Genomic DNA, 11,582 nt, shown 5'->3' on the forward strand with positions numbered 1-11,582 from the left:
TAACAGTGTGATCAGGATCAGTGTAAAAAGCTGGCATATGCTAGTTAACCTGAGCTTTCATATTTTCCTGACATGTGTGATGTTTATTGGAGGCATAACTCAGACCAGGAATGCCAGCATTTGCCAAGCAGTAAGTAAAAGTGCAAGCACTTAAAAATTAGTTAACAGTTTCATATTCCTATATGTGTATATGCCCCCACTTGCCTCCTACAGAACAGTAGTACTGTACAGGCATTTTCATCAGAATGTAAAATTTAGACAAAAAAAAGAATCTTTTTTATCTTAAAGATTTCTCTTGTATTTTCATCTATCCGTGAAGATAAAACTAATTTCCTACTTGAAAATTGGAGAAGTATTTCATAAGTGGAACAGAAATTTTTTTGCCCAAAATGCTCTCACAGAAAATAAGTTTTACCTGTTAGTTTTGCTTTTGAGACTTAATTGTTTTATAGGCCTGTGTGTAGCCTTTACAGACCATGTGAAAGCTGATTTCCACAGGTATTAAAATATTTATTTCCATTTGCTCAGTATAACCTAAAGGGACAAAGAGAAGTGTTTCAAGTCAGTCACCCGTGCTTTCTCTATACAAACATCACTAGCTTTATTGAGGCTCCTCTTTTACAACAATTTGTTCTTCTAAAATTTGGCCATCTCTAATTCAGTTGCAGTGTTTCAGTATAATAGCAGTGTTACTGCTTTGGAAAGATAACAGGGAAATTTTTTTAATATTCTCTTTTTTTTTTTTTTCCATCCAGTGATCCATAATAGTCCATAATGCTTTTTGTTTGAATTTACAGTAGTTATTAGGTTGATGGTTCAAAGTGCAATAAAACAGGTACCTGATCTTTCTCCTACAAATACAAAGAGAATGCTAGTCTGTGTACGTGCATATGCATGTGCGCACACACACACACGCATATATATATATATGGAGATGAGGAAAAAGTTTGACAAACGGTAATCTTTTTTCCTTGCCGCCTTGGAGACAGGAATCCTCCAAGAGAAATTCTGTGATATGGATGGGTTGTTTAAAAGATCTGCTTTTACTGGTGATTGGAGGTGGGTTTCTTGCAAGTTTCAGTCATTTTAACAGAAACGGAAGTGTTGCCTCTTCCATGCTTGTGTGCTGTCATTTAAGGGACATATGAGACCTTCCTGCAGGCACTTCATCTCAGTGTTGGCTTGTAAGTAAGGAAATACAGGACAACCAGATTGTGTCTTTCCTCAACAAAACCCCAGGAACTTGGGAATTCCTGGAACTTCTTTTAAGAAAATAACATTCAGTTTATAAAATAATGCATGTGGAAAAGGATCTGACAGACAACCATTCTCTTAACAGTCATGCCTAGTCAGTCTGTGAGGCTGACTTCGCATTAATGTTTGGGCTGGTTAAGTATCTAAAGTATGACACTTCAATTTTTTTTTGCATTATGTTAAAATCACTGATGAATTTGTTAGCTGTCTGTGTTTTGCTGCCTGCTACATAGTTACCACAATATCATTAGCTTGACGTTCCCTTACTTGTTTCAGTTTGAATAATATCTGTAACACAAGACATTTTAAAGTTGCGTTCTGTAAAATAAAGTTTCCTAAAGTATATGATTGATGTGTAATCTTAAACATGTTGGCCAGCAAAGTTCTTCCTGCATTAAGTTTTCCTTCCACTAGAGGCAACTGCAGCTATGTAGCCTTTCCAGACTCAACTGATATGAAGATGGGTTTCCATAAAATATTTTCTTTTTTGAAAACCACAATGACTGGGCATTTAGAACAGTCACAGTAAAGTAAAAAGTTTTTTACGTCTCTTGTACTGAGCTTTTGAAAATTCAGGCTTTTGTATGTTGTCTGTTAAATTATTAATTTTTTAACTTGGTAGAAAGGAAATGTTTGGTTGTTTTTTTTCCTTAAGGTTGGGATAATTCTGCATTATTCCACTCTTGCGACAGTACTGTGGCTAGGAGTGACATCTCGTAATATTTACAAGCAAGTAACCAAAAAAGCAAAAAGATGTCAAGATCCTGATGAGCCACCTCCTCCACCCAGACCAATGCTGAGGTGAGCCTATTTGTTTCTGCAACTCATTATTTCCCAGGTTGCTATGATTATATTCTGAACAGAAAATGTAACGGATCACTACTGTTTTTTTTGCAAGTACCTTTCATAGATTTTCTTTGCAGGTCCGTAAAGTCCCTTCCAGATTTTTTTTCAGATAATGTTCCTCAGCGTTATGTTAAGGAGGATGAGGTGAAGAACGATTGGCCTTAGTACATTACTGTTGTAATGCTACATTCTTGATTTGTAAATTAAGAAATTGGTGTTTCAGCATCACCGCTGGAGCTTTGATTAGGATTTTAGATAGCAACGCTTCCCATTAAATTATCGTAGAAGAAAATGTGGAGAACTGTGTTACCACACAATTAACAAAACTGCAATTTAAGTAAATAAAGCTTAATATGTTTTCCAAAGATTGCTTACAAATAATTTCAAAAACAGGTATCAGTCATTATCAAATAAAAAGTGTTCTTTGTGAAGCATTTCTCTTAAATTTTTATATCTGAAATAATTGAAGTGGGACAAACTTAGTATCTGTGAAATTCACCCTATGTGAAAACTTTTTAATAGAAAACATTAACATACTTATTAATATAGCTTACTGAGCCTTTGGATGTTAATTAAAAACTGCCGAGCTGAAAATCTCCACAAGGTGGCAGAAGTTGATTAACTTTGATTAGTTATAGCCAAACGCTTGGAAAGCTTGTTTTTAAAGTACAGAGACTGCAGAGAATCAGAAATGTTTTTCTGAATATCATCAACTAAAATTTGCAATACTATATGCAAGCATATAGTAATATTGAATTGATAGGTTAGATGGTAGAAGGTTAACATTTATACCACTTAAATGTTGTCTTTGCTTTCCTTAACTTTTATTATTTTTCTTTTAAGAAAAAGTAAATCTGTTATATTCACTGTAGGCTATCATGCCCATCACCAACTGTGTGCCTTCCAGCAGAGTACTGAGTAGGCTTTTTAACATCTGTTATGATGGCTTTTTGGTTTTTTTATCATTCTTTATTATTTGTCATGGAGTTCTTGCTTTGGAAAATGTTACAGTAAGATTACCAGCCTCACAGGCTCAGCTCAGCAAGGACGTAAACATGTACATACATTTCAGATATGGACACCTCATCTGTGACAGTGGTAGTAACTCTGGACGCAAGTAATCAGAACAGAGCAAACATGCTTCATATTTTTCAGATTTTCTCAATGACCAGCTTCTTGCAGATCAGAGATTTCCTCAGTCAGATAGATGTGTGATGTTTTTGCATGGAACAGCCATAGAAGGATTTTTTTTTTTCCCATTCAGTTGTCTTTTAAACTTATGTGCAAAACAAAACTACCTATGGTGTCATAGGACAAAGTTTTGTGCAACTGTTTCTTGCCTGTTTGGAACTGGTCACCTACTGTTACCAGGCCCCCTGTTTCTTGAATTGAGAGACAAAACAACTGACTCTGTTGCCTCCACACTGTTTATATTTGTCCTCTGTATGCCTTTTCAGAATTACAAAGGGTCTTTTGGAACAGAGAAAAAAAAACCCTGATAAGCCTATGTAGGTGCACATTTTTCTCCTTATTTGCCATAAATTGCGCTATGTTCTTTGGGTTTAAAGAAGTCCACCTTGCAGATGATAGGTGGACATGACATGTATACTGATCTTCAGTTCCTGTAGGTATTTTCTCAGGGTAGACTTCATACCTGTTAAGCTTCCTTCCCCTCTAGCACAGATAAGCTTTATTCCTTGTTTTGGGAAATTCACTGCATGTAAGACAATTTTGCTTGTGATGATGATATTTATTCAGTGTGTTAGTGGGACTTTGTCACGGGTTATGAACAAGGTGGGAAAAGGCTTTGAAATGGATCTTGTGTGCTTCAGAAAGCCACTATAGACACTAGAGAGGAGATTTGCTGTGGCTTACAGTAGCCATGTTGAGAAGACACCGTAACACTTGTCACTTTGGAATTTCTTAACTGTGAAGAACTTTATGCCAAGTATATTGCATTGCCATACTAGGCAAGAGGGTCTAAAAACAACTGAGGTCCTCAGCTGCCAATGACAAGAAGGAAATGGAGGTTGTCATGCAGAAACAGTGTTTTGTTCAGCACTCTCCAACCAAGACGAAAGGAAAGAGTTTTGGGGTGTGGGTTTTTTTTTTTTACATAAAAGAACTGCTTTACAAAGAACTGTGCTGAAGATCTCTAACAAGATACTTCATGTAAAGCATGAAATAAAGACAAATATTTGTATTTTGTAATTTAATTTAAAATAAATGAAAAAATGTATGTTACTTTAACACAAATACTGGGTGAACGCTCTACTTAGAAACACAACATTTCACTGTTCACTTTTTTCCTCTTACCATCGTAACACCTCTTAGATCATTAGATTTGTTTTTCTCTTTTTGATCTAACTTAAGGAAACGTTTTATCTTGCACAGCATTCTGCCCCAAAATCTTGATATTACTACATGTCCTCTAGCATACTTTGTATACATGTTTTAGTTGCTGCTCTGTTCATACAGCTCCTTGCTGCATGATAGTTTTGCTTTGTGGTTTGGGCTCTTAGGAATTGCTGAAGACTTGGACGCAGCAACACAAGTGCTTTTTATTTTTTCATCTCGGTATGGTTCATGGCCAACTATAAACATGCTCCTTCAATACAGCAAACACAGCTAGGGCTGCAAACAACCCATATTGCTTCACTCTCCCACCAGTAACAATTTGTCTTGTGTAGAACTAGCTGCTCGTGTGTGAGTGGTGGTGCATCTTTGAGGCAGTGATTTAGTAATTTGTAGTGAAAGATAAGTAGACTAAAATGTGCCACAAAGATCTGTTTCATCTGGCCAGCTCCTGATTGCTGCATCAAGATATGGAATAAACCAATGACAGAATTTGATCTTTGTAGGATTCAGAAACTAAGTAATACATTTACTGTACCTAGACTTCCAAGAAAGAATTTATTTTAGACTGACTCAAGACACTCTCAAGTGAGACAGCAGTAGTGTCTTGTGAATAATCTGAAATGCAGTGGAATAGGTGTCTCTTGTTGACAAAAGAAACCATTCATTCATATGTCACAGTAGGAGTTTTCTCTGCATGTTCTGATCTGAACTTGGACTGGATTAGCATAAGATGCAGGACGGAGTGCCATTAATTGGAATGATTGTTAATAATTATTGATCTGCCACTACTGAATGCAATGTGAATTCATAGAAATTGGAATTAAAAGTTAGATACTCCAACAACATATGCCCTTGTCCTTGTGAAGGCATACACTTTTCATTAACAACACCAGAGGGAAGTAGGAGGCGTATACTATGAGATTATTTATTTTTAATGGACTCTGTAAATAAAACCAACACTACCCCCTAAATCTCTCCACACAAAAACCCCCAAGTAACAAGACTTCTTATGGCTGATCTTCTGAACATAGTGTCATAATATTAGGCAAGTTTATCTCTGGAACAAGAGACATACTACTTAGTATTTTCCTTCTAAGTTTCCATATTCTCTTCCAGCAGTTTACAACTTTTGACTGTGTATGCCTTCGTTCAGTGCCTTCAAGGGAAGTGAGCGGCTGTGAGAGGGAGGTGGTTTACAACAGAAGCAAAAATAAAAATTGTAGTCAGGAACACTTAGAAAAATTTGATATTGCCAAAGCCCAAATCTGATTCACCTTATTTATTTTCTTAAACAACTTGCGTATTTCTAGAATCATGGGAAGCTGTCATTTCCTTCATGGTGACTGAATAAAATCCATTGCCATTAGGCAGCCACTGATACACTGGCTTTACTTTTTAGGTTCTACCTCATTGGTGGAGGGATCCCTATCATCGTTTGTGGAATAACAGCAGCAGCAAACATCCGAAATTATGGCAGCAGACCTAATGCTCCTTAGTAAGTACCATATAAATGAGAGCTCCATCATAAGACTTCATGTGTTGGCTTTTCTGAGTACTCGTTGCAATTCATTCTGATTCTTCCAAAAAATGTACTACAGCCAGGATCGTTTCAGGGTACCATTATGAACTGATAAAGTGTAAGTGACTCGTGAGAAGATGTTAATTTTGATTCTTTGGTTTGTTTCTTTTCCAGTTGCTGGATGACTTGGGAACCTAGCTTAGGAGCATTTTATGGACCAGCTAGCTTTATAATCTTCATAAACTGTATGTATTTTCTCAGCATATTCATACAACTAAAACGTCACCCTGAACGTAAATACGAACTTAAGGAACCCATTGAGGAACAGCAGCGTCTGGCCACCAATGAACATGGGGAACTGGCCCATCAAGATTCATTGTCAGTGTCACTGGTTTCCACATCTGCTTTGGAGAACGAGCACAGTTTTCAAGCGCAGCTGCTGGGAGTGGGCCTTACTTTGCTTTTGTATGTAGCCCTGTGGATCTTTGGAGCTCTGTCTGTTTCCCTGTATTATCCCATGGACCTGATCTTCAGCTGTTTTTTTGGGGCAACGTGTTTAAGCCTCAGTGCCTTTCTTATGGTGCACCATTGTGTTAACAGGGAAGATGTCAGGCATGCTTGGATAACAACTTGCTGCCCTGGAAGGAGTACATATTCAGTGCAAGTAAATGTGCAGCCCTCCAGTTCCAGCGGAACAAATGGAGAGGCCCCTAAGTGCACCAACAGTAGCGCAGAATCTTCATGCACAAATAAAAGTGTGTCAAGCCTAAAGAATTCTTCTCAAGGCTGTAAACTAACTAACTTACAAGCTGCAGCAGCTCAGTGCCACCCTACTTTGCCATTGAACACGGGTCCTCAACTCGATAACAGTCTCACTGAACATTCAGTGGATAATGATATCAAAATGCATGTTGCTCCCTTAGAGGTACAGTTTCGGACAAACGGACACCCAAGTCGGCATCATAAGAACAGGAGCAAGGGACATCGTGCTAGCAGGCTGGCAGTATTGAGGGAATACGCATATGATGTTCCCACAAGTGTGGAAGGAAGTGTGCAAAATGGCTTACCTAAAAGTCGACAAAGCAATAGTGAGGTGCATTCGAGGAGCCGAAGAGCCTATTTGGCATACAGAGAACGTCAGTATAACCAATCCCAACAAGATAGCAGCGATGCTTGCAGTACACTTCCAAAAAGTAGCAGAAATACTGAAAAAACAATAGCTACAAACAACAAAAAAGATATTCTAAGGAAACCAATAGCAGTTGAACTTGAAAACCAACAAAAGTCATACGGCTTAAATTTAGCCGTTCAGAACGGACCACTTAAAAGCAGTGGACAGGAAGGACCCTTGCTCACTGCAGACAGTACTGGTAATATTAGAACTGGGTTATGGAAACACGAAACTACTGTGTAGCAGTATAATTTGTTGCTGGATGAATCCATACGAACTGTGGTTACACATTCCTTAAAGCTATTAACACTTTTAAGGACTGTTTACAAACTCTAGGTACTTTACGCAGGGAGGGAACAAAGATAATCTTCCAAGCAAAAGATTGTATGCATTATTATCTTTGCTGTTCTTACAAAGATGAACTCTTGCTATTTTGTGAAATTTTTTTGAAGCGTCAATCTTGAGAGATGCTGAACGTAACTTTGTACATTTTTTTCTTACCTGTAACCCTGCAGATGTGTCCACAACGCATTTCAAATTTGTATTTAAATGTATAATAAATAGTATTTTCCCCAGCAGCCCAATGTTGCAGTTATTTGTTGGGTTTTAAAAAAAAATTATTGCACTGAATATCATCTTGATTTTACTAGTTCAATATCGGAAACTTATGTGTTTCAGTTACTAAAGAAAATATTTGTTGTCTGAAATAGACAATGCAAATAGCTCAATTAATTGCATAAGGCCTAGAATTTGTTTGAAACAAATAAACTATATTTTAAAGAGATTTTTAGTATCCAGGCAGCTTGTTTACTCCAGAATCATTGTCTTGTATTTGCAGCATAAGTTAGTTACATTTTTAGGCATCTCTGGCTTATTTCAATGGACTTGAACAGAGTTTTAGTTTACTTGGTAATGTTTCTGGGTAATACTCTATTTTGCCCTCGTAATTACCTGACTGGGATGGGTTTTTAAATTTGTTTTAATCATTTGCAACTGAGAAGGTTATGAATGTTCACAGACAATAGGTGTTAATTTGCAAAGGTTGTCAGTACGTACCAGTGAAAACTCAGTTGTAATAGTGTGGAAGAATAATAGCGCGTGTGTTTTGGTAGGTGGTAATAAGCATATGGTCAGTATGCAGAGTCAGGGTCTTCGGGTTCAGTGTCACTGTACAAGCTGACTCTTGAGAGAGTGTTTTGAGTTGCAAGTTCAGTCGTTCACCTGTATGTGCCAATTTGCAGAATAATCTTCTCCAATAGTATACAGCATATGTGTTTAAAGGAAAGTTTCAGTAGCAGACCTATATTCGTAAGGTTATCAATTTTATAAAGCATGTAAATTCCTGCAATAGGAATAGCTAAAACATGCCATCTTTTACAATAATGTAAATCTTGAAAAACAAAAGCTGTAGTTAAATTAAACTCTAAATTTAATTGCAGTATAGTTACAAAAATTAGTGTCAAGGTCAAAATATTTTATGTAAAATGAAATATTATAGAATAGATCATTTGTCTATCATCATAAGATCATTATAAATTTCTGTACTTAAGTTGTTGACACCTCAATGTAAACAAGTTCATATTTTGTGTCATCCTGCTGCTGTGACAAATTTAAGGTTGTAATTGCAGAGTAATACTTGGGGTTTTACCTGTTTCCAGTACTGATACCCATTTTGCTAAAACCACGTGTATTAAATAGCAAAATATTGCTTCTGTATAATCTAGCACTGATATCACAACTCAACTTTGAAGCAACAAATGGAATTGGGTTGTGGGTACTTGGCTACTTGGTTACCTACTTCAGACTTGTCACTGTTGGGTATTTGAGTGTATCTGTCAATACAGATACAGGTCTAACATTCTCAGTATTCAAATGTTGTGTTAAATAATTTATAATGTGAGGACTCATTCAGGTATGTTTAATTATTGCTTGCCAGGTTTACTGCACCCTCTACTAATCAGTTTGATAGTCTGAACTAATCTTGGATGCATTGTACAAACCTTGCCAATAGGACAGCGTTATTACGATTTAGGTTCTATTTTTGCTTCTTGTGAGTGGCTGCCATTGAGGAATTCTTAAAGCAACATTTTGACAAGTGTATGACTCCGGTTTTGATTGTTATTCTATTTTACTGGCTTCAAGAGGTAGCTTTTAACTTGCAACCGACGTTACAGCTACTGTAGGGAAAGGTACTCAAAAAAAGCAATTTATAGGTATTACTAAAGAAAAGAATTTAAACTAAATGTCCAAATATATGTAAAATATTTACATTTTAAGCTATTTGACAAGATATTTAAGCATCTTAGACAACTCACTGCTTTGTACTTGGGAAAAAAAGCTGTTTGTGGGTGGATGTTTGGTGTGGGCGGGGGTTCCGTTTGGTGGCAGAAATAAATTTTGGACCTAGAAGTCAAAACCAGTGACCAGATTTAATTCCATTCTAAATGCTGCAGGTCTGTCTCTCTTGATTTAGTGATGGATAGAATGAAAACTGAATTGCAGACAGTAAGTGTAAGGGCATATGCTAAGAGAAGCACTCGTCTCTGAGCTGAATTTGCCTATTACATAACTAGCAGCAATATAATCATTGGGGTTTCTTCATACATAGTTTGTAGCCCCAAACCCAGATACTTTTAGCTTATGTTTAATCAGGAATACATACTGTGCTGGGTTTTTTTTTTTTAATTGTAACAAATATATGTACTAGTGCAAATAACTTAAGCCTACTTTGTGTTTCCTTTAAAATTATAGATCTAGAAAAATATAAGCCATATATAATATGGAAAAATGTCAAAACAGTCCATAGATTATTTATTATCTGAACAAGATATGTTAGGGACTTAGGATAAGATTAGTTATCCTTCAGAATCAGCTTTCTCTTTGCTTTTAGCACTTGACACCCTTTGTACAGATTTGAATTGAACATCAGTGTAGTTTTCCTTGAAGCTGATCTTAAAAATGCCTTTAATTTTATATGTAATACTTCTGCATGGCTTGATAGCTTTCCTTAAGAGTTGATGAAAGTAAAAAAATAAACTTTTTGCTAAGTACCTAATAAATTATGAATAGCCTTGGTACATGTAGGGGTTATTAATGTAAAAATATTTCTGAAATCATCACACTAATAAACATGCTTACTTCACTTACAGCTATGTATATAGCTACATTTGCGTTTAATCTAAGAAGTGCTTTTGCTAAGATGAATACAAAGACATTCTCAGATACAGTCTTGACAAATACTGAAGAATATACTTGTCTCCTGTGTTTCTCATGAAGAATCTTAAATGAAAGAATTTATGTAATTAAAAGGTGGAAGGTAGGTTATTAGACTTTGAAAAAGTGGCATTAAGTATAGTACTTTCTAAGGAAATTGGAAACAGAAAATCTTGAAGCTTTTTCATATGTTCTTTCCTAGTAGTGTAAAGCAAGATTATTTTCAGAGTTGTAATTAAATTTTGCATGTAAAACCACCTAAGTGACTCAGGAAAAAACCTAACACAAAAAACTCATTTTTGCCTGTTTGTGGAACAATGAGAAAGTAGCTACAATCATTAATCAGATATATAAAGGAGAGTAGATAACGCTAAGTGGGGTGAGTTTGTGTGAATATGCTGAGAAAATACATCTACAAAAAAAGGGAGAGACTAGAAAGGGCAGTAGTTAGTGCTGGTTGTCACTGTGATAAAAGTCAGTGTATTTGTCCAGTCATAATAGTGACAAAAGCAGTAAAAAAAAAAAAGGAGTTGATTGAAATGAGGCATAAATCATTAGAGTTTTGTAGCCGATGGAAAACTCTCAAGTTGAGAGCTGAAACAGGCATTTATAATGGAACAGATGAGGAAAGTCTCTAGCAACTGTGACACCCTCATGACGCCAGCATATATAGGGTGAGCAGAAAGGCATCGTGTCAGAGTGCCATGAACTGTAATCTCAGGGAATGCATTAAAAAAAAAATTAGAAAATAAAAGTAACTTTTGGATGAGACAGATGTCTTTGAAGAAAGTGTCTTTCATGGCCAAAAGGGTACGTTTTCAAAAGAGACTTTTTCCTTGTTTCGATTAACATCTGCAAACAATCGTTGCTTGAGTGTATGATTAAGACATGAAGGTGCAAGTATTTTCCCTTTTACTGAATGAAGAGCTCTCTATATTACTATTTGCTCATAGGTAATGTGTTATCAGAACACCTTAAATACTCATTATGTAAAATTTCTCTAGGTTAAGAAATACTTGGGGTGTTGTGAGGAAGAAACAATTACTTTTCATTAAGTTCGTTCATTTTGACCGGTTATGTGTTAACACTGTGCTGCTCGCTGAAGCCGTTCGTCTTATGTACTGTATTGCTGCTTTTTCACATCCCTGAGCAAACTGAAGGATCAGTTTTGCTCAGTGTTTTTTTTGTTGGTATTTTTTGGGTCACAGTTTTTAGATCTTA

The 11,582-nt window shown here is 36.2% G+C and overlaps 1 protein-coding gene across 1 annotated transcript in view; it reads left to right on the plus strand.

The window, feature by feature from the left end:
• The window catches only part of ADGRA3 (adhesion G protein-coupled receptor A3), a gene marked incomplete at its 3' end in the record, with an annotated part of 66,616 nt that extends 59,225 nt beyond the window's left edge, over positions 1-7,391 (plus strand). Inside the window, exons 16-19 of the mRNA XM_081999165.1 lie at positions 7-130; positions 1,910-2,055; positions 5,858-5,953; positions 6,152-7,391. Of these exons, the coding sequence (XP_081855291.1) occupies positions 7-130; positions 1,910-2,055; positions 5,858-5,953; positions 6,152-7,391 (1,606 nt within the window). The remainder of the gene's footprint in view (positions 1-6; positions 131-1,909; positions 2,056-5,857; positions 5,954-6,151) is intronic.
• Positions 7,392-11,582: the final 4,191 nt, after the last annotated feature.

Source organism: Phaethon aethereus (genome assembly GCF_964289735.1).
Source record: "Phaethon aethereus genome assembly, chromosome: 4".
Lineage (NCBI taxonomy): Eukaryota > Metazoa > Chordata > Aves > Phaethontiformes > Phaethontidae > Phaethon > Phaethon aethereus.